Below are 21,671 nucleotides of genomic sequence, written 5' to 3' on the forward strand. Positions count from 1 at the left end.
GTGAATTACTACAAAGAAATATGCGACATTCACAAACACTGCGACTGCACTGATTGCACGAATATGTGCTTAAGACTTTATACTAAATTCTGCAACAGCATGGAGGAGGAGATTTAGTAATGTACACACAAGACGATGTGGAAAGCCTTGACAATAGCGTAATACAGGAAATAAAAGACAAAGAAAAATTTCTGAATGCTATACGGTAGAAGAATTGCAAAAATGTGCAGAGTTAGTTAATTATTAATTCCATACAAGAGATGTTTTAAAGGAAAAGAATTAGATGTGTATTATAATTCGAGAACATACCTTCTTTGTATTTACAGAAGTACCGGTTGAAGAAGTAATTAGATCATTCAGATGTAGATTTAAATTATGAGTTAAGAATTAATCTGGCTGCTGTTAAAACTGTAGCAAACAAACACACAGAAAGAGTTGCCTTCTGTGTGTAATGCGTATGGAAAAATTAATAACGTTATTTTTCAACAATATTTTGTTTTCCTCTACATTACCCTATTAAAAGTTCTCAAAAAAGTAGTATTTATAATAATTTATGTGTGTCTTTTGGATGGTGATCTTTAAAGTAGTTGAAAGTGTATAGATATATGACCTTGAAAAGTATTTGGCAGTTGGTCGCTGAAAGCATAGCAAACCTTGTTTCTTACCTCTTTCTTGGATAAAGATCATGGTACTGCGAGACTGGAAGCTATGATTTATGACTAGAAGATCAATGTTGACGTCGTGGAAGGCTATCAAATTGTATTAAACACTAACAAACTGTATTTACAATTTGCTCCAGTGCACTTTGCACCTATCGCTGTTTGGTCCCTTTCCCCAACATCAACGAACCAACGTATCGTTTCTGTGTGGTGCGTATTCGTGAATAGCTTACAGAACAGTTGCTGTATTATGTTTAACATTGCTTTGCAATTTGTCTGCTGGGGCATAAAGACCTCATGAAATCTGACTGGTGTACAAGGAAAGCTTGCAGATAATCAAGAGCTAGAGAAGATTATAAACTATGTTCTGTGTGTCTATAGTTTTAATTATTTACCTGTAAACTATATAGAAATAGTTAAGACAATAAACTGTTAATACAGACTCCACCAAAGATGACATAAGTATTACATTAAATATGGAGAATCATTATTTTCTAATCTAGGACGTTAGTCTCCACAAAACTTTCATATGCAGATATTGCCATTTTAGGACTGGTTCCCATAAATAACGTTATCCACAGGCCTCAAGCAAATGACTAATGTACTGACCAGTCTCCGTCGTTCCTTATTAAATAGATTACTCCTTTAAACGCACTTAATGTGTTGTGCTTATGAAAAAGAAAACCAGAAATGGAAGAGTGTGAAGTCAAAAAACAAAAACTTAACTATTTGGTGAAATCAGTTACTACAGAGAAAGAATAGTAACTGCTGCTGGGAAAAATTAGCCATTGTGCACATGCAAGCAAGGCTTGCAAATTACTTTAAATATGGTATATGGGAAGACCAGGATATTACTGAGGGATCAAGTATTTTAGCATTTATTGTAAATAGCAATAGAAAATAGTCATATGTTGGTGTACTCAGAGAAAGTGATGCATTCAAGGGTATTTACTACATTAAAACATATACGAAAAATCTGTTTATAAATCTCCAGTCCCATTTGGATATACATATTGTGTCTAAATATGTTGGACTTGATGTTGTGCGTCTAACTACTGAAAATCTGTTTGGAGAATCCAAAACCAGCAGACAGTGATCCATTATGTAATTGAAGTGCCACACTCACCTCTTTCAAATTCAACGAACTATTGTCTCACGTTGTGAAGTGATCGCTCTCCTTAGCTTCCATGCATGGAAGCCATGGAGTATGTATGTGTCTAGACCCATCAGACAGTCCCACCACAAAGCGGCTTGGTTTGGTCATTCAGCAGATGTCCAAACATCTTAGTTGTTTAAACGTTTAAATCCCAATCCAAAAGCTCCAACTCTTCCAATAAAGTGGCAGAGACTACAACTGGTGTTCATAATATCTAAGATTACATGTATATATGTGTGTGAAACAAACCTACCATAATATGTACCAAACTAGTTTAAGTTCTAGATCTGCTGTGTTGTGAGGTATATAGGATAGGAATTTTCTTGTATTTGTGTGTGTGGAAACTGCTAAGGCATGTTGCATAACTGTGGATAATGCACCCAAGTGTCAAGATTTAATATCCAAATTTCATTATTCCAGTATTCCTGGGTTGAGTGCTGTTAAAATATCACAGCAGGATTTATTTTGATCGAAGCTGTGTAATGTTAATACGTGGTCCATTGATAGTGAACGGGCCTAATAGCTGACGAAATAAGCATCAAATGAAAAAACTGCAAAGAACGAAACTCGTCTAGCTTGAAGGGGGAAACCAGATGGTGCTATGGCTGGCCCGCTATATGGCGCTGCCATAGGTCAAGCGGATGTCAACTGCGTTTTTTAAAATACGAACCCCCATTTTTTGTACATATTCGTGTAGTACGTAAAGAAATATTAATGTTTTAGTTGGACCACTTTTTTCGCTTTGTGATAGAAGGCGCTGTAATAGTCACAAACGTATAACTACGTGGTATCGCGTAACATTCCGCCAGTACGGACGGTATTTGCTTCGTGATACATTACCCGTGTTAAAATGTACCGTTAACCAATTGCGGAAAAGGTCGATATCGTTTTGATGTATGGCAATTGTGATAAAAATGCCCAACGGTCGTGTGCTATGTATGCTGCTTGGTATCCTGGATGACATCATCCAAGTGTCTGGACCGTTCGCCGGATAGTTACGTTATTTAAGGAAACAGGAAGTGATCAGCCACATGTGAAGCGTCAACCACGACCTGCAACAAATGATGATGCCCAAGTAGGTGTTTTAGCGGCTGTCGCGGCTAATCCGGACATCAGTAGCAGACAAACTGCGCGAGAATCGCGAATCTCAAAAACGTCGGTGTTGAGAATGCTAAATCAACATCGATTGCACCCGTAGCATATTTCTGTGCACCAGGAATTGCATGGCGACGACTTTAAACGTCGTGTACAGTTCCGCTACAGGGTACAAGAGAAATTACGGGACGATAACACATTTGTTGCAAGCGTTCTATTTAGCGACGATGCGTTATTCACCAACAGCGGTAACGTAAGCCGGCATAATATGCACTATTGGGCAAAGGAAAATCCACGATGGCTGCGACAAGTGGAACATCAGCGATCTTGGCGGGTTAATGTATGGTGCGGCATTAAGGGAGAAATCTAAATGGCAGTCTAAATGGTGCAATGTATGCTGATTTCCTACGTAATGTTCTACCGATGTTACTACAAGATGTTTCACTGCATGACAGAATGGCGATGTACTTCCAACATGGTGGATGTCCGGCACATACCACGCGTGCGGATGAAGCGGCATTGAATAGCATATTTCATGACAGGGGGATTGGTCGTCGAAGCACCATACCATGGCCCGCACGTTCACCGGATCTGACGTCCCCGGCTTTCTTTCTGTGGGGAAAGTTGAAGGATATTTGCTATCGTGACCCACCGACAACGCCTGACAACATGCGTCAGCGCCTTGTCAATGCATGTGCGAACATTGCGGAAGGCGAACTACTCGCTGTTGAGAGGAATGTCGTTACACGTATTGCCAAATGCATTGAGGTTGACGGACATCATTTTGAGCATTTATTGCATTAATGCTGTATTTACAGGTAATCACGCTGTAACAGCATGCTTTCTCACAAATGATAATTTCACTAAAAACCTACCTTTTACCAACTGTTCGTCTAAAATTTTGAACCATATGTTTGTGACTATTACAGCGCCATCTATCACAAAGCGAAGAATGTGGTCCATTCATATTTCTTTACGTAGTACACGAATATGTAATAAAAATGGGGTTTCCTATTTTAAAAAAAACTCAGTTGATATCCGTTTGACCTTTGGCAGTGCCGTCTAGCGGGCCAGCCATAGCGTCAGCTGGTTTCCCCCTTCATGCTAGACAAGTTTCGTTCTTTGTAGTTTTTTCATTTTACACGCATTTCGTGAGATATTTGGCCTGGTCACGATCGATGGACCTCCTTGTACATATTGGGTGAACATCAATAAAGCAGACAAACTGCAGGGACAGATTCCTGACTGGAAATGGAGGAAAAAAGTTCCTATGAACGTGTGTCTAGAAATGCAGATATGCAGATGGCCCTCTCAAATGGCAGTTCCTCTGACCATGTGCATGTGTCGTGTGTTCCTTGTTTGTTGCATGCTGTGTGACTGAAGCAGCGTACTCTAAGCAGCAGAACGGTCCAGCATCCATGTCGGGAACAAGCCGACATGGGTTTTGTGTACGGCCAAGCAGATGGAAACAGTCAAGAGGCAACACCGCTATACCAAAACAAGTACCCTCCCAGACACCAACCGAATCACACATTTCAAGCCCTTTTGGGGCATTTGTGTGATCATGGGTCCTTTCAGACAGATGAACATGCAGGGAGGCGGTGGACTGTGCCTACTTATGATGGAGGAACGGATTCTGCCCCCCCCCCCCCCCCACCGTACCCTGCATGGCCATACACAAACGCCATCTCGGCTTGTTCCCGACATGGTAGTTGAAACTGTGCTTGTAAGTACACCCACTACAGTTCTTACGTTAGTTCTGAAAAAAGTGAGTATTCATCATAGTGAGTGCGTGTTTCTCTTTCGGGTTCTGGCTAATTGATAAATGAGAAATAAATAAAAAGCTGTATCATCTATTGTAAAAGATGATTAACAAAAGCTTTTATTGTTGTCAAGAAATTATTTATATTGATATGTAGACATGCAAAAATGTTGAGATTTCATGTAGTTTGGAGGAAGCTTGCTTAAATTGTAATTTTAATTGCAATAGTAGTAGATTTTTGATTGAGTAGGGTAAGAAGGGACATTTTTTGGTATGTCTTGACTTGAATCATGGTACATAGGCCTACAAGGTGTGATCGAAAGGTAATGAGTAATTTTGTTTTTCTTTTAGTATCTTTAGTTACTCATCAACATCAACTTTGTCCACTTCAACTTAATCCTCCACACATATAACACACTTGCCCAGTACTTCTTCCTACCAGGTAAGCGCCTCTGAAACTCATTATGGTCTTCAGCGAGTTCAGTGGTTCTCTTTCCAACTCATCAATGATGTTATGCAGAAACATCAAAATTTTCCAAACTTTCTAAAACAACAGCAGTCCAATATATACCTTAAGTAATACATCGGGTTGCCTTAACTTATCTTATTCTGTTCAACCCTCGTTGTACGGGATTTTTTGACTTGCTTATGAAGGAAACTGGAAAAACTCACCCATCTGACTCAAAACTAATATTTCTAAAATTGTGGCCATCTTTTATGCCTATAGCCGTAGGTTGAAATGCAATGAGCCCTTCCAAATCATCATTTTCAACGAACCCCATTCTACCCTGTATTTTAGAGGTGGTCTCTTTTTGTTTTCCACCACTCCCCTGCATTGCTCCTTATCCCATTCGAAAAACTGACAACAGTTAATTTTAATCTCGTCTTTACCCTGCCTACATTCTTTCATATGGTCTTCAGTAACTTTATCCAAGTCTTCCTTTTGTCTGTCTATTCTCATATCTAATTTTTTGTTGCTCTGGATATTCTCTGTACCTTTTGAAATTATTTCCCCTCATTTTATTTTTAAATATGACTATATTTTTTAATTCTTTCAGTGTTTCTTGTATCTTATCTTCGGACTCTTCCTTTGTCTGTAATTTAAATATTCCCCATTGGTTTTTGTGCCCTATTCTTTGAGTGCTTAATTCCTTCATAGATTTTTCTTGGGCATCCATTCCACGTTTTACTTTATCTTTAACTTCACGAATTTAGATTCAACACCGCTGGTTTTAGATTCAGCACCACTAATTTATATTCAGGTGCTTATCTTACAAGAAAATCGTTTAAAAGCCGGCACTGGGCAAGTTTTAAGAGGGTTGTAACTGGAACTTTTTATGGCTACTTGCAAGTCGCCATTCGTCTCCCAGAATATTGAAAACAGTCCATTCCACCAGGTACAGCCCCACTCCACTCCACCCCCTCCCCAACCCTACAAATTATCGTATGGGCGCCTTTGCATGTATTGTTTCACCAGTGACGCCCTCCCCCCAATCAGACTGGAGTTCGTTGCACAAGTGTAATCTGTAATCTGTTTTCATTCATCCATGCCTAAAATTAGAGTGACAATTCAGAGTTTACTCAATATAAATAACTGCTTCTCTGCAGTTCACTTGACGCAGTGTACATACAGATTTAAATGTGTTATCCGTGTCTATACGAGCCACACGACAGATCAACAGAGACCTCGTTTCTCGCCGCAGCACCACTCGATTGTTGAGTTCTGACAATCGAAATTAGGTTTTCTCATATAGCAAAGATAAAAAAATAGTTTGAAACACTTATGTCCTTATAATATTTGAATGTATTGATGTTTAATGCTAAACATAATGAATAAAACAAAATAATAAAGGAAATAATCATTTACAAAGTTCCTGAAACTATACCTTTACAGTCAATACATATTACGTTTTCCTTTATCAATATAGATTAATTTAAATGCGCCTACAGACTGTTATTGACCTACCTATGAGAGGTACCTGTGATAGGCTCCTGGCCTGAATCTTAAATTTTGCCTTTGTGTTATAATTGCAATGAAAAATTGTCATTCTTCACAACAAGACTGCCAGAGATTATGTTACCTTGAAAAAAATTTACTGAGTCTAGCTAGGTGGCATAGCTAGTTACTTGCGCATAGTAGAAGTAGATTTTGAACTGCATGAAAGAAGAATAATTAATATTTAAGAAAGATTCACAATACTTGATTAATCTACGTTTAGTGTATCATTGTTTGCAAAGTGTTGCAAGTGTATAACAGCTTAAGTATGTTTGTGCTAGTGGGATATTTACGTACAGCTTGAGATGAATTTTTTCGGTTACTTTAGATGTCGCTTTATCTCAAATTCATCAATATGAGGGAATAATTTTCTGGTTAATTAGTGCCTCACATTAAAGTGTTTGATCAATATTACAGATAAAAGTAGATTTAATAGTTTCCTTATGAAACAGATAATGAAGGCAGTTAAACAGTCATTGAATTTTTAGGTTTAAATATAAAACTACCCTCACTTGCTCACATGGAAGTATGCTTGAATTCAAGTGGCGACCACAATTTTATCTTGGTATGGCTACTAACTTCTGTTGTGTGTGACCTAACAGAAACGACTTCCAATCTGCATTGTTTTGTTTCTGGATAAAATGTATAACTTTGAGTCCGATGGCTTCAACTAACCCTTGGTAATATGTTCACAGTCAATATATAGTAAAAATGACAGTACTAAAATTTACATACACTATGTGATCAAAAGTATCCGGACACCCCCAAAAAATACCTTTTTCATATTAGGCGCATTGTGCTGCCACCTAGTGTCAGGTACTCCATATCAGCGACCTCAGTAGTCATTTGACATCGTGAGAGAGCAGATTGGTGCGGTCCACGTAACTCACGGACTTCGAACGTGGTAAGGTGATAGGATGTCACTTGTGTCATACGTCTGTACGTGAGATTTCCATACTCCTAAACATCCCTAGGTCCACTGTTTCCGATGTGATAGTGAAGTGGGAATGTGAAGGGACACGTACAGCACAAAAGAGTACAGGCCGACCTTGTCTGTTGACTGACAGAGATCGCCGACAGTTGAAGAGAGTCGTAATGTGTAATAGGCAGACATCTCTCCAGACCATCACACAGGAATTCCAAACTGCATCAGGATCCACTGCAAGTACTATGACTGTTAGGTAGGACGTGAGAAAACTTTGATTTGATGCTAGAGCAACTGCTCATATCCCACATATCACGCCGGTAAATACCAAACGATGTCTCGGTTCGTGTAAGGAGCGTAAATATTGGACGACTCAACAGTGGAGAAACATGTGGGGTGATGAACCACCGTAAACAATGTGGCGATCCGATGGCAGGATGTGGGTATGGCGAATGCACGCTGAACGTCATCTGCCAGCGTGTGTATTGCCAACAGTAAAATTCGGAGGCCGTGGTGTTATGATTTGGTTGTGTTTTTCGTGGAGGGGGCTTGCACCCCTTGTTGTTTTGCGTGGCACTATCACAGCACAGGCCTGCATTGATGTTTTAAGCACCTTATTGCTTCCAACTGTTGAAGAGCAATTCGGGGATGGCGATTGCATCTTTCAACATGATCTAGCACCTGTTCATAATGCACGACCTTTGCCAGAGTGATTCCACGACAATAAAATCCCTGTAATGGACTGTCCTGCACAGAGTCCTCACCTGAATCCTACAGAACACCTTTGGGATGTTTTGAAACGCCGACTCCGTGCCAGGCCTCATCGACCGACATCGATACCTCTCCTCAGTGCAGCACTCCGTGACGAATGGGCTGCCATTCCCCAGGAAACCTTCCAGCATCTGATTGAACGTATGTCTGCGAGAGTGGAAACTGTCGTCAAAGCTTAGGGTGGGTCAACACCATACTGTATTGCAGATTTACCAACGGAGGGCGCCACGAACTTGTGAGTCATTTTCAGCCAGCTGTCCGGATACTTTTGATCACATATTGTATGTAGTTGTGAGAAGGAGTGTTACAGTGACGAAACAGGACACGGATGGGGAAATCCACAATCATAAGTCAATCTGACAAAGAGCACATTGCTATGCCCCAGCACCAGCGTACGAGCATCTCGGATAAGGCGAAGCTCGTCGGCTGTTTGGGTGCTTCGTCGTGACCAGCAATGGCAAATGGTTTAAGGACGGTGAAATGACGAGTAGGCGGCAAGATGTCGTATATCCACGCCTCATCACAGAACTTGGAGGTCGAAGGGGTGCCCGTCCTGTAATGGAGGGTAGGCAGCGATTTGTGGCAAATATGACGACGGATTACCATTCTGGTGCAGGGAAAAGTGCCTATGAGCACAATATTTAGGGTGCATCCTCGAACAGAGGGTTCCGTGACATACGATACCTGCGTGTATCCATGCTGACCCAACGACGTCATAGCAATGCGCACGGAATCTTGGAAACTGGAACGTGCTCCAGTGGAAACGTCTCTCCTGGTCGGATGAATCATGTCTCACATTACATCAAGACGATAGTCGTGCCCGGATATGCCATTATCCAGGTAAAAGACCTGCTCGAACATGCATCACCCTCCAGCCGGAGGTTCGAGTCCTCCCTCAGGCATGAGTGTATGTGTTGTTCTTAGCATAAGTGAGTTTAAGTAGTGTGTAAGTCTAGGGACCGATGACCTTAGCAGTTTGGTCCCTTAGGAATTCACACACATACATCTGAACATGCTCCGCGCCACGGGCGCAGACCGATGGGGCCAATATTATGCTTCGTAGGATGCTCATCTGGGCTTCCGTGGCAGCCGTGGTAGTAAACGAAAGCGTCATGGCAGCTGTAAACTATGTGAAGATTATTGTGGACCACCTGCATAACTCCATGCTTTACATCTGCGTCATAGGACCAGACTCGTGCTAGAGGGCAATTCAAAGGGCTATAATTTGTGGCAGTTGTGTAGCCTGTACGTAGTCGTCTGGTGCTACATAACTCCAGAAACCTACCAAGGACCTGTCAAATCCATTCCACGTAGAATCGCTGGTGTTTTGTGTCCGAAAATTAGACCAACTCGTTATTAAGTAGGTGGTCACAATGGTTTGGCTCATAGTGTAGATTTGCAAAGAATTTCTTGGCGGGAACAGTCGATGATTGGTTAATAAACGAGTAACTTGTTTCTCCTTGTTTTGCAGAGCCGTACTCTCCACGTTGCTAGATGATATCCCATAAGATCTTCGTGCAAGTATGTTGTCTCAGGACGTTGGAAATTTAGCTCATTTTTCAGTCCTTCCTCCAGAACTCTTGCATCGGGTGTTCACTTACAGATGGATAGGAAGTGAATTTGCGCAAAGCCATAATTAAGGAAACGTATGTTGCTACACTAATCGAGAGAAGCCTCACTTGTTTTCGTCTTGTGGTTGTCCAAAGCTGTGCTAATTTTAAATGTTTGATGCTAATCTGCGTGTTGCAGAAACGAACATAGTAAAGGGAATTTTCTTACAAGTGGTAGAATTTGTCAGTAACTTCCATTCCTCTTGCATTACACGCCCCTTTACCATTTAAAAAGAAACGCAAAGTCACCAAAAATATTCATTCCAAAAGCATGTCATTCGTTAGTAATGCTTAGGTTGTCTATATCTACCTGGGAATCTGCACACGCCGCATGTTGTTGAATTATAAATCTCGTCATTATCCTTTGAGTGACTCCTTATTTGGCCTTATCAAGTATGATCTGCACACCGAATGTGCGACGGATTCAGTTCATTAGGTCAGGTAGTAAGAGGTGAACCTAGGAAGTATTGCACATTCCTGCTGGGTTTTTTGACATCAGATCTCTGTCCAACGTCTCCGTGCTGTGAAAATGCCACTCTGCACAAATCGTTTTTAGATATTCTGTGATTGCGTAACATAACTATGAGGTTAAAGGTGTTCTTTGGTTTTTGAAACAAGTTTAAGCAAGCAGAAATTTTGCGCCAATTAAAGGAAGTGAATGGTGATAGAGTAATGAACAAACGAAATGTAAGAAAGTAGAATAAAACTCTCAATGTGGACGAAGAAACGTGTACGCTGAATCTCGGTGTCCGTTATTACAAATGATCTGCAGAATCCAGTGGCGATCGACATCTTTGATGACATAGTTTCATGAAGCTCAAAGAGTTCTTGGGCTGGAAATGTCTTGAAAGTGATTTAGAGGTGGAGATTACAGCAAATAAAAGGGTTATTCGACAGACGGCAGATGATAATGGCATAAAATTGTATAGCCCGAGGACAGATAGGAGATATAAACGGATTGAGTGCCAAATAGGAGGAACAAAGTTAGAACAGGTGGACGGTTTCAAGTACTTAGGATGCATATTCTCACAGGATGGCAACATAGTGAAAGAACTGGAAGCGAGGTGTAGCAGAGCTAATGCAGTGAGTGCTCAGCTACGATCTACTCTCTTCTGCAAGAAGGAAGTCAGTACCAAGACTAAGTTATCTGTGCACCGTTCAATTTTTCGACCAACTTTGTTGTATGGGAGCGAAAGCTGGGTGGATTCAGGTTACCTTATCAACAAGGTTGAGGTTACGGATATGAAAGTAGCTAGGATGATTGCAGGTACTAGTAGATAGGAACAATGGCAGGAGGGTGTCCACAATGAGGAAATCAAAGAAAAACTGGGAATGAACTCTTTAGATGTAGCAGTCAGGGCGAACAGGCTTAGATGGTGGGGTCATGTTACACGCATGGGAGAAGCAAGGTTACCCAAGAGACTCATGGATTCAGCAGTAGAGGGTAGGAGGAGTCGGGGAAGACCAAGGAGAAAGTACCTGGATTCGGTAAAGAATGATTTTGAAGTAATAGGCCTAACATCAGAAGAGGCACCAATGTTAGCACTGAACAGGGGATCATGGAGGAATTTTATAAGGGGGACTATGCTCCAGACTGAACGCTGAAAGGCATAATCAGTCTTAAATGATGATGATGATGATGATGATGATGATGATGATGACGAGGACAGAAAAGCTCACTGTATCAGTTATCACCTAAAAACAGCCCACTGGTCGTTTTGGAGCTGGTTCGAGGGGGACATGTATCTCCACCTCTGACGTAAGCTGTGGCAGTCAGATGCTATGGCATGTGCCAATCAGTTGCATAGAATCAGCAAAGTGAGATGGATCGACGTGGAGAATTCACAGGTTTGCAGAAAAAAGTTATCGTGTTCTGATATGTTCATGACCACGCAGTGAGTGAAGTTGCCCGATTTTTAGATGTATCAACGCGGACTGCCCAACGCGTCTGTGAGGAATGGTGCACTACTAGACACCATATATCACGGTGTAACAACAATGACCTGTGCGCTGTTTCTATATCTAATTGACAGAGCGAAATGACCACTTCGCATGTAGCTAAGCAACGTCCCGCTTAGCGTCTCGCCAGGGTGCATGAGCGCACTCTGCCGCGCTGACTTCAGGGGATCTGGACGTCATGGGCTGTAGTTTTTTCTAGTATTTTGAAATTTAATAACTAAAAAAGTTTAACAGGTATTGGAATAAAACTTTAACCAAATAATTATTATATTGTGACCTCTACTTCAAAAAAAATTTAAAAATTGTGGAACGCGTAGTGGAGTGAATATTGGTTTTTATCTTACGTACCGAATTACGTGTAATTTCTATTTTAGGTGCACTTTACTTCCATACCCTTCAAAATAAAGGGTCCAAAAATTCCAGTGCCCAGTCTTGTTAGTTCTGAATGGCCTTTTCATTTTCTTTAGTTTTCTTTCTTTTCTTCATTATTCTGGCCTCCTTCGTCATGCTTTCACCAGCTTTTTCAGCTTCAGCGACTCGTTGTCTGACCACTCATAGCAGCTCACTTGTCATGTTGTCCCGATGGTTCAAATGGCTCTGAGCACTATGGGACTTAACAGCTGTGGTCATCAGTCCCCTAGAACTTAGAACTACTTAAACCTAACTGACCTAAGGATATCACACACATCCATGCCCGAGGCAGGATTCGAACCTGCGACCGTAGCAGTCGCGCGGTTCCGGACTGCGCGCCTAGAACCACGAGACCACCGCGACCGGCTGTTGTCCCGAGTTTTGATGCCTACCCTGCTCATGATTTTCAATCTGCTCGTTACTCCATCGTTAAAATTGATTATGGCGTCCATCAGAACACCGTGAAAAGCTGAAGTGACAAGAAAATGGGTTTTTGGCAAGCGTCCCAAAAGGCAGCTACAGAAACTCTCAATCGGATTTTGTATTTGGCCATGTAAACTTTCTTCCAGGAGTTTTAGAATCTGATAGATCTCGTGGTATTGGGTTCAGTTCAACAGCTCAACCGTAACAGTTCCTGGCACGGGTTGTGCATGTGTATGTTTTTGTCCATTTGCTCACACGTATTTTACGTGCACCATGAATTATTTCCTTTTGGTCAGAGGCCATGCTGTAGATGCTAATCAGTGGATATTCTGTGAAACAGAGTTGCCCAAACAGCTTTTCCCATCTCACTGACATTTTCTCTGTTTCTCCTAATGGCTAGACCATAATATTCTATGAGGTTTTCTGTTCTGATTTGGTGAGCCTGCCTTGCCCACCAATTTCTTTGCCATCAGAGAGTTTCTTTTTTTCGCCTGTCATGTCCTAGCAGAGTTTCGTAAGTCTTATCCCATTCTTTCTGCGCATGTCCTATACATTCTACTTCTTTTTTTTTTTAATTTCAGTTTCATCATGTGGTTTAGCAGTCACAACACTACTGAAGTCTTTAGTCACTGTGTCGCACACTACGTCTAGCAACTGACCTACTTGAAGCAGAGACTGCCCCTTGCTTTCAGTACCACCACTAAAAACATCAAAGTGTTTGCCACATTTGTTTTCATTTACATTATTAGCACAACCTTGCCAGTGTTTTTTCAGACATTTGCAGTCCAGCACGCTGCCTGTATCTACGGAAGTAACCGTGAGAACTGCATTCAGCGATGCACGGCCTCTCTTCTGGCAGAAATCGTCCAGTGCGGCAACAATTCAGTAAATCATCAATTATCTACAGTTTCTTTCTCGGCCCTCTTCATAGATGTTTCGCTGACTTCCGTTAGGGCATTATGCAAACGTTTGTAATACATCTCAGATTTCGCAGGTGGCGAGAGACGGTCCGTCATAGCATAGAATATCTGCGCTGCTTTTCTTCCTTTCCCAATATACCTGATAGAATATGTGAGGGGAATATTCACTTCACTATATTTTGTGCATGTTTACAGGAGCTGTTATCGTACGTTTTGTTACTTTATACTTTTGACATTCCACTACAATTTTGCTGTATAGGCCTCTTCTCTTACTTATGTCCTCACGAAGCGTAAGGAATTTTTCACTAATACGGTATTTGTATTTAGCAACAGACAAAAGCAATTCTGAAACTTGCAGTTCATAATTAAAATGTATACAGCAACAACATCTTGTTCATTTTCGTCAAGATGCTTCAGTTTGCGTTTTGAAGCTCTGCCTGTCAAACTTTTACCCCTAACCTCATTTCGCTGCGGAGTAACAATTTCTTCACTTTTACTAGTTACAAAAACGCGTTCGTGTTGATTACCATAAATTTTACGACTGCAGTTAAACTTCTTCGTTTTTGGAAATTTAGTATGTAAAATGGTTGAAGTATGCAGTCACAACAACAAGTTTACACACGCGAAAAATGTAAGTGTAATCAAGTAGTCTATTAGGTATCGACAGGAGGATCCATTACAATAAATCCCCACTCATAGTATAGTCGATATATTCTTCAAGGATTATACACAAAAGGGCTGCAATGAAAGTAGCTGCGCCAAAGTTAAAAAACGAGACACTGTGCGCAAGTCAATGATAAGCGAATTTTATCATTTACAGTGAATAACAGCTGTGAATTTCCCATCAAGAGAAATTATTGTAAGCAAGGTTTTGTGTTTGATAATAGTGTGACAGCTAGGTATTCACGCACCGTATCTGCTTTAGAAAGGCATTTGGCATTTAAACACGAAAATGACGAGGTTCCACACATAAAGTTTATATTTTTAGAATCAGGAAGAATCACAGAATTTTATTAAATAAAAAGTTTCCAATTTTGGACACTCTTGATGTTCAGGTCCCCCTAACGGCGGCCCGCATCACATCACTCTCACACGTTTACCACCGGCGGCCAGAGGATGGCCATCCGAGGGCGGGTGCTGGCAGTCTTGTGGGCTATTGACGCTGGCGATTCAATATTGTCTCGAGCGAGCAGGTGGCGCTATTCTGTCAACTTATACGCCCGAGAAGGACGTCGCTCAAATTTTGTGACTGACGGCCCTGGAACTTAATTTCCTGTTTACGGCCACAGAATGCAGAGGCGAGGTGGAATTATTGAATCATAGTCATCGGCACCGGTTGTACTGCCTTGGAAAGGGCAATAGTGTGCGTTCCCTGCACTTCAGGGATTAATGTATTAAGTGTCTCAAGTATGAGTTTGGTTTATCTTTACCGGTGGCTTTCATACATCGCTACATCTTTCTGTATGTCAATGTCACAGTCAATCTTGTTTAGTGGCTTTGACGTTTTTTTTTAATTTGCGGATGTTTGTGCTGCCTTTGTGTCATTTAATTTAATACTCAGGACTAGTGTAATTCGTCGTTATCGTTGTGGAAGCCTTGTCGGCATTGCTGTTTAAATATTATTTATACACCATTGGCCATTAAAATTGCTACACCAAGAAGAAATGCAGATGATAAACGGGTATTCATTGGACAAATATATTATACTAGAACTGACATGTGAATACATTTTCACTCAGTTTGGGTGCATAGATCCTGAGAAATCAGTACCCAGAACAACCACCTCTGGCCGTAATAACGGCCTTGATACGCCTAGACATTGAGTCAAACAGACCTTGGATGGCGTGTACAGGTACAGCTGCCCATGCAGCTTCGACACGAGACCACAGTTCATCAAGAGTAGTGACTGGCGTGCTGTGACGAGCCAGTTGCTCGGCCACTATTGACCAGATGTTTTCAATTGGTGAGAGATCTGGAGAATGTGTTGGCCAGGGCAGCAGTCGAACATTTTCTGTATCCAGAAAGGCCCGTACAGGACCTGCAACATCCGGTCGTGCATTATCCTGCTGAAATGTAGGGTTTCGCAGGGATCGAATAAAGGGTAGAGCCACGGGTCGTAACACATCTAAAATGTAACGTCCACTGTTCAAAGAGCCGTCAATGCGAACAAGAGGTGACCGAGATGTGTAACCAATGGCACCCCGTACCATCACGCCTGGTGATACGCCAGTATGGCGATGACGAATACACGCTTCCAATGTGCGTTCACCGCGATGTCGCCAAACACGGATGCGACCATCATGATGCTGTAAACAGAACCTGGATTCATCCGAAAAAATGACGATTTGTCATTCGTGCACCCAGGTTCGTCGTTGAGTACACCATCGCAGGCGCTCCTGTCTGTGATGCAGCGTCAAGGGTAACCGCAGCCATTGTCTCCGAGCTGATAGTCCATGCTGGTGCAAACGTCGTCCAATTGTTCGTGCAGATGGTTGTTGTCTTGCGAACATCCCCATCTGTTGACTCAGGGATCGAGACGTGGCTGCACGATCCGTTACAGCCATGCGGATAAGATGCCTGTCATCTCGACTGCTAGTGATACGAGGCCGTTGGGATTCAGCACGGCGTTCCGTATTACCCTCTTGAACTCACCGATTCCATATTCTGCTAACAGTTATTGGATCTCGACCAACGCGAGCAGCAATGTCGCGATACGATAAACCGCAATCGTGATAAGCTACAATCCGACCTTTATCAAAGTCGGATACGTGATGGTATGCATTTCTCCTCCTTACATGAGGCATCACAACAACGTTTCACCAGGCAACGCCGATCAACTGTTGTTTGTGTATGAGAAATTGGTTGGAAACTTTCCTCATCTCAGCACATTGTAGGTGTCGCCACCGGCGCCAACCTTGTGTTAATGCTCTGAAAAGCTAATCATTTGCATATGACTGCATCTCCTTCCTGTTGGTTAAATTTCGCGTCTGTAGCATGTCATCTTCGTGGTGTAGCAATTTTAATGGCCAGTTGTGTAAATTATTTCATGCTGTTAACTTGAATTATCTAAAGAGTTCAAGTCATATTTTTTCAGTTCAACTTGAGTCTTCATGAAATGGGTGCCCATTCACTGTTTGTTTTCGTGGGCTTACAGGTCTCACTTGTGTTGACCGCTAATGTGTTTTTCTTCGGAACATGCGTTAACTGAAAATTTCCTGTACATTATAGTAATGGCTGACATTTCTGAAAGTTTCTCGTTGAAATTATTTCGACAGAAGTTCGACGCAACGCCACGCTTTCAAACGGTAACTGAAAACTTTTTAAATTTCAGCTGTTAATGATTCACTGGTGACTTTCTTCCAGGTAATAGAATTTGCCCAGTTTCACCTCTCAAAAAGAAATTCACAAGATCTTCGCGGAAAATTCTTAATAAATTATCTTTTCTAGATGGAGTGTTATGTTTTGGCGACCCAGCAACTTATCAATCCCACGTCGTCACTATCTATATCATTTAAAGCAGTAGTCATAAAAAGATCATAACCGACGTCAGTGGCAATCGGTTTCAAGTGGCGATGCATATGAGCCAATTTCTGAACAAAACCTGCGAAAAGAATTCCATACAATGGACTTTTGGAGTCGGCTACCTCGTGTAGAGACACATGAAGCTGCACATCCCCAATGGGCCAAACGACACAAACACGGAACAGTAGCTGGCTGGAGGCGTGTGATGAATCGCGATCTTGCCTCTTTTCAGATGGTGCAAGGCACTGAGCACAACGACTGTCCAATGAGGCTTTTGACGCGTGGTGTGTGGCGGGTGTAGTTCCAGCCAAAGGAGGTTTTGTGGTGTGTTGGTGGTGTCCCGCACCATGTCTTGGACAGTCCTGGACATACTTGTTCCAGTGACCGTGAGCACGTACCGGAAGTTAATTTCAATGCTCTTGATGACCATGAGTTGCTCATTCTTCTAGAATGTCCAATCGCATTAATGTGACTACATGTCACAAACTTAAATCACCACCTTCCGCAGTGCGGACTGCTACAATACGTGCAGGAAGAGAGCCAAATAGGTTCTGAAACGTATCGAAATAGATGAGGAGCCATCCCGACTCCACTGCCGAGGCCCGCTGTGCTGGGTTTCTCAGCTGACGATCCATGGCGCGCCGGCCGGAGTGGCCGAGCGGTTAAAGGCGCTACAGTCTGGAACCGCACGACCGCTACGGTCGCAGGTTCGAATCCTGCCTCGGGCATGGATGGGTGTGATGTCCTTAGGTTAGTTAGGTTTAAGTAGTTCTAAGTTCTAGGGGACTTATGACCACAGCTGTTGAGTCCCATAGTGCTCAGAGCCATTTTTGATCCATGGCGCGAACGACCTTACTGAGACGCTCCCACAGATTCTAGACTGGCTTTAGATCCAGGGAGTCCAGTGGCCAAGGGAGTACGTTAATATCTTGCTCCTCTTCAACTCATGCATTTACACTGTGAACTGTGTAACACATTGCATTGTCCTGCTACTAGATGCCATCTTTCCGAGAAAAAACAAAATGCATGTGGGGACTATTTCGAACAGTCGGTGAAAGTATCAATCTGACTCTGCGATTTGGTACTGGCAGAATTGAAACTGTGAGGACGGGTCGTGAGTCGTGCTTGAGTAGCTCAGTTGGTAGAGCACTTGCCCGCGAAAGGCAAAGGTCCCGAGGTCGAGTCTCGGTCCTCCACACAGTTTTAATCAGTCAGGAAGTTTCAGCTCTACAGAAACTGATCATCAGTGAGTGCCTTCAGCTGGACAGGGCATATCTGAAGAAACTTTCCTTGTGAAGTTTAGGCCACTATGAAGGCTTTAGACGGAGTTACAAGGATTTATAAAGATATCTCCTGGAGGGTGGCTGATTTTTTGTCTGGCGTGCTTGTGGCAAATTTTTAAGTGAGCTGATTATGTGTGGAGAAATATAGCTGGAATTTTTATTATTTTTTGATGATATAATTTTCTGTTTTAATTCCGGATACATTTGTATTCAGATGCTTCTTGTAGACCTTTTGTAGACCATTTTGCTTTGTCTGGGGTGCACCTGCTGATTTGTCTACTCAATCATATCAAACGGCTAAAATATAAAGATTCATGTAACAATAATAGCAGACAGCTGAAAACATAAATTAGCTTCATCCAAAACATAGAAAACAGAACGTCACAGTGTCAACTGCCGATAATTGATGCTGAAAAATTTATTTTACCATTTCTCTCCAATTCCGTTTCCTCAACTGCAACACCAACTGGACGTAATGCATAATTGTTAAAAAAGTGAAACAAATTAATAAACACAGCTACACCACACACCACTGTAAACACCAAATCCGAGATTTCATGAAGATCAGTGCCTCGGCAACACACAGATGGTTCATTAATGGAAAAAGAAAGAAACGTCGGAGTAGCAATATACAGCAAAATTTTCTGTTTCTATTAAACTTTAGCACGACACCACTCAAATTCTGAGAGTGAAGTTGAAGCCATCAGAACTGTAACAAATCGGTTAAACAATTATTCACTCGTATTCGACAAAGAAATTATATTCAGTGATTCCACAGCAGAAATATCGGCAGTTAGCAATACGCAATATCCAAAAATCGTTCAACTTAGAAGAGTCCAAGAATTAATCAAATGTCTAAGAGAAAAAGAACTCTGCGTGAAATATCCGCATAAATCAATATAGACGAATGACGAATGTACCCGTTGGGACAGTGCGGCGAAATTTGACTGTTAATGGGCTATGTCAGCGTGCCTTTGCTAAGATCACGACGTCGCCTACAGCGCCTTTCCTGGGCTCGTGGCCGTATCTGTAGGACCCTAGACGAACGGAAAATCGTGGCCTGATCAGGTAAGTCCCGATTTTAGTTGGTGAGAGCTGATGGTAGGGTTCGAGTGTGGCGCAGACCCCACGAAAAAATGGACCAAAGTTTTCAAGAAGGCTCTATGGAAGCTGGTTGTTGTTCCATAACGGTGTGGACTATGTTTACTTGGAATGGACTGAATCCTGTGGTCCAACTGAACCGATCACCGACAGGAAATGGTTATCTTCGACTACATGGAGACAATTTGCAACCATTCATGCTCCCAAACAGAGATGCAATTTTTATGGATGACAATGGCTCATGTCTTCGAGCCACAATCGTTTGTGATTGGTTTGAAGAATATTCTGGACAACTCTTGCGAATGATGGCCACCCAGGTCGCCCAACATGGGCCATAATCGAGAGTCAAATGAATGTCACTCCATCTTCTGGTGGAGTATAGGACTACAACTGTTGAATGTTCAATATAAATAATACCAATCGCCGTTATATAGGTTTATTTCTAGGCAACCATTCATGACGTAGTGTAACGTCGATACTGGTTTCCTAGAAATAAACCTATATAATGGCGATTGGTATTGTTTTTATTGGATAATCGAGAGTCATTTCGCGCACAAAATCCTGCACCGCCAACATTTTTTGCAGTTAGAGGCAATATTTATACTTCAGTCGATTTGTGGACTCCATGCCAAGTAGAGTTTCTGCATTACGACGGAGGTCCAACACGATATCAGGAGGTACCCCATGACTTCTGCCACCTCAGTATATTAACAATCCGATTCAAGGAGAGTTAAAACGATCTAATAAAATTTCATGTGAGGGAAAGATCTGAAAAACCTCAAGGACAACTCGATAGTCGTATTCCGCTTGACTAACGGACAAAACTGTTTGGCTGCCGGTCTGCATACGCTCTCCCTCCCGCCGTCTCCAGAATGTGTTCTGTGTTCCAAGATTGTTTCGATTATAAACAAAGAATACTTATTAGTCGACCTTGTTATTATTGCACTTGAGGGTGAAGGCACTTCGGTAGGCTTGTCGTGAGTTTTTGTTGCGAGGACACGCTGAAACACTTGATAGTGTATACATAACTGTCGCAGTGCGATGCGTCATCACTGGAAGCAAGAAGGCCAACGACAGTGTCTCAAGTGCCAGAACATCATAATGATGACAATAATACAGCTTTCTTAAAACATTATTAACAAACTTTGCTGTCTGCGGTGCTTATTGCTCTCCCCCCCCCCCCCCCCCCCCCCCTCTCCTGTTCCCATCCTCGCGTCCCTGGGACACTCCAGGTCGCATAGATACGCTACAGCTTTACTCTTACCTTTGAATATATTACGTAAATTTCTCTCATGCTTAGAGTATCGAGCCACTCACCCTCCGATGATTCATTGTGTCATTTAGATACCAGGACCGCCACGTTTTCCCTTAATATGAGACAGATCTTCTGCAGCTAATCCTGAAATGAACAACAGCATCAATGTTTTGGTAGTTTCACGTTATAACTTTGCACTAGGCCTACATAATGCACCAAAAATCGCTTACTTTGTACATAACAACAACATAAGCTAGTGGATTAGACGAAATATACTTGCGACAAAAGGCGTGAAAGAAAAGCTTTTATTCATATCATTACTCTGCCTTTTCCAAGAAAAACTGACAAAAGCACAACTGTACATCAGTCAGTAAGCAGGTCATCAGTACATGAAAGTCATAAGCCGAGTCTACCATCATGTAAGCAATAGATGTCGATGTAGCTATTTTTCTACAAAGAGTAACGTAAATCATAGATTAAAATTTTGTTCGCTGTTGCTTCATCTATATTTTATTTAGAAATAGTCGGTTTAACTTAGCACGATAAACAGTCTGTTTCAAAATATTCACAGTATTCTAATTCGTACTGACAGATTTAGAAAAATATTGCTGCTTGTGATTTGGTTGTGTGTAGATTATTTTCAGTAACGTCAGTGTCCTCTTCTTCTGTTACACGAGACTGGATAGAAATCATTTCGGAAACAAATGAAACTAATTATCTTGCCTTTGTTTAGTTCACATGTCGGCTATCATCGGAATGTTAATGACTGGGTGTTCTGTGATGTCCTTAGGTTAGTTAGGTTTAAGTAGTTCTAAGTTCTAGG

General features: G+C 41.8%; 1 protein-coding gene across 1 annotated transcript in view; it reads right to left on the reverse strand.

Annotated features, from left to right (window-relative positions):
* LOC124613656 (venom allergen 5-like) overlaps positions 1-20,995 on the reverse strand; it is a 96,061-nt gene extending 75,066 nt beyond the window's left edge. The window contains exon 1 of the mRNA XM_047142372.1: positions 20,911-20,995. Within this exon, the coding sequence (XP_046998328.1) occupies positions 20,911-20,925 (15 nt within the window). The 5' untranslated portion in view covers positions 20,926-20,995. The remainder of the gene's footprint in view (positions 1-20,910) is intronic.
* Between the last annotated feature and the right edge of the window lie 676 nt (positions 20,996-21,671).

Source organism: Schistocerca americana, chromosome 4, assembly GCF_021461395.2.
Source record: "Schistocerca americana isolate TAMUIC-IGC-003095 chromosome 4, iqSchAmer2.1, whole genome shotgun sequence".
Classification (NCBI taxonomy): Eukaryota; Metazoa; Arthropoda; class Insecta; order Orthoptera; family Acrididae; genus Schistocerca; species Schistocerca americana.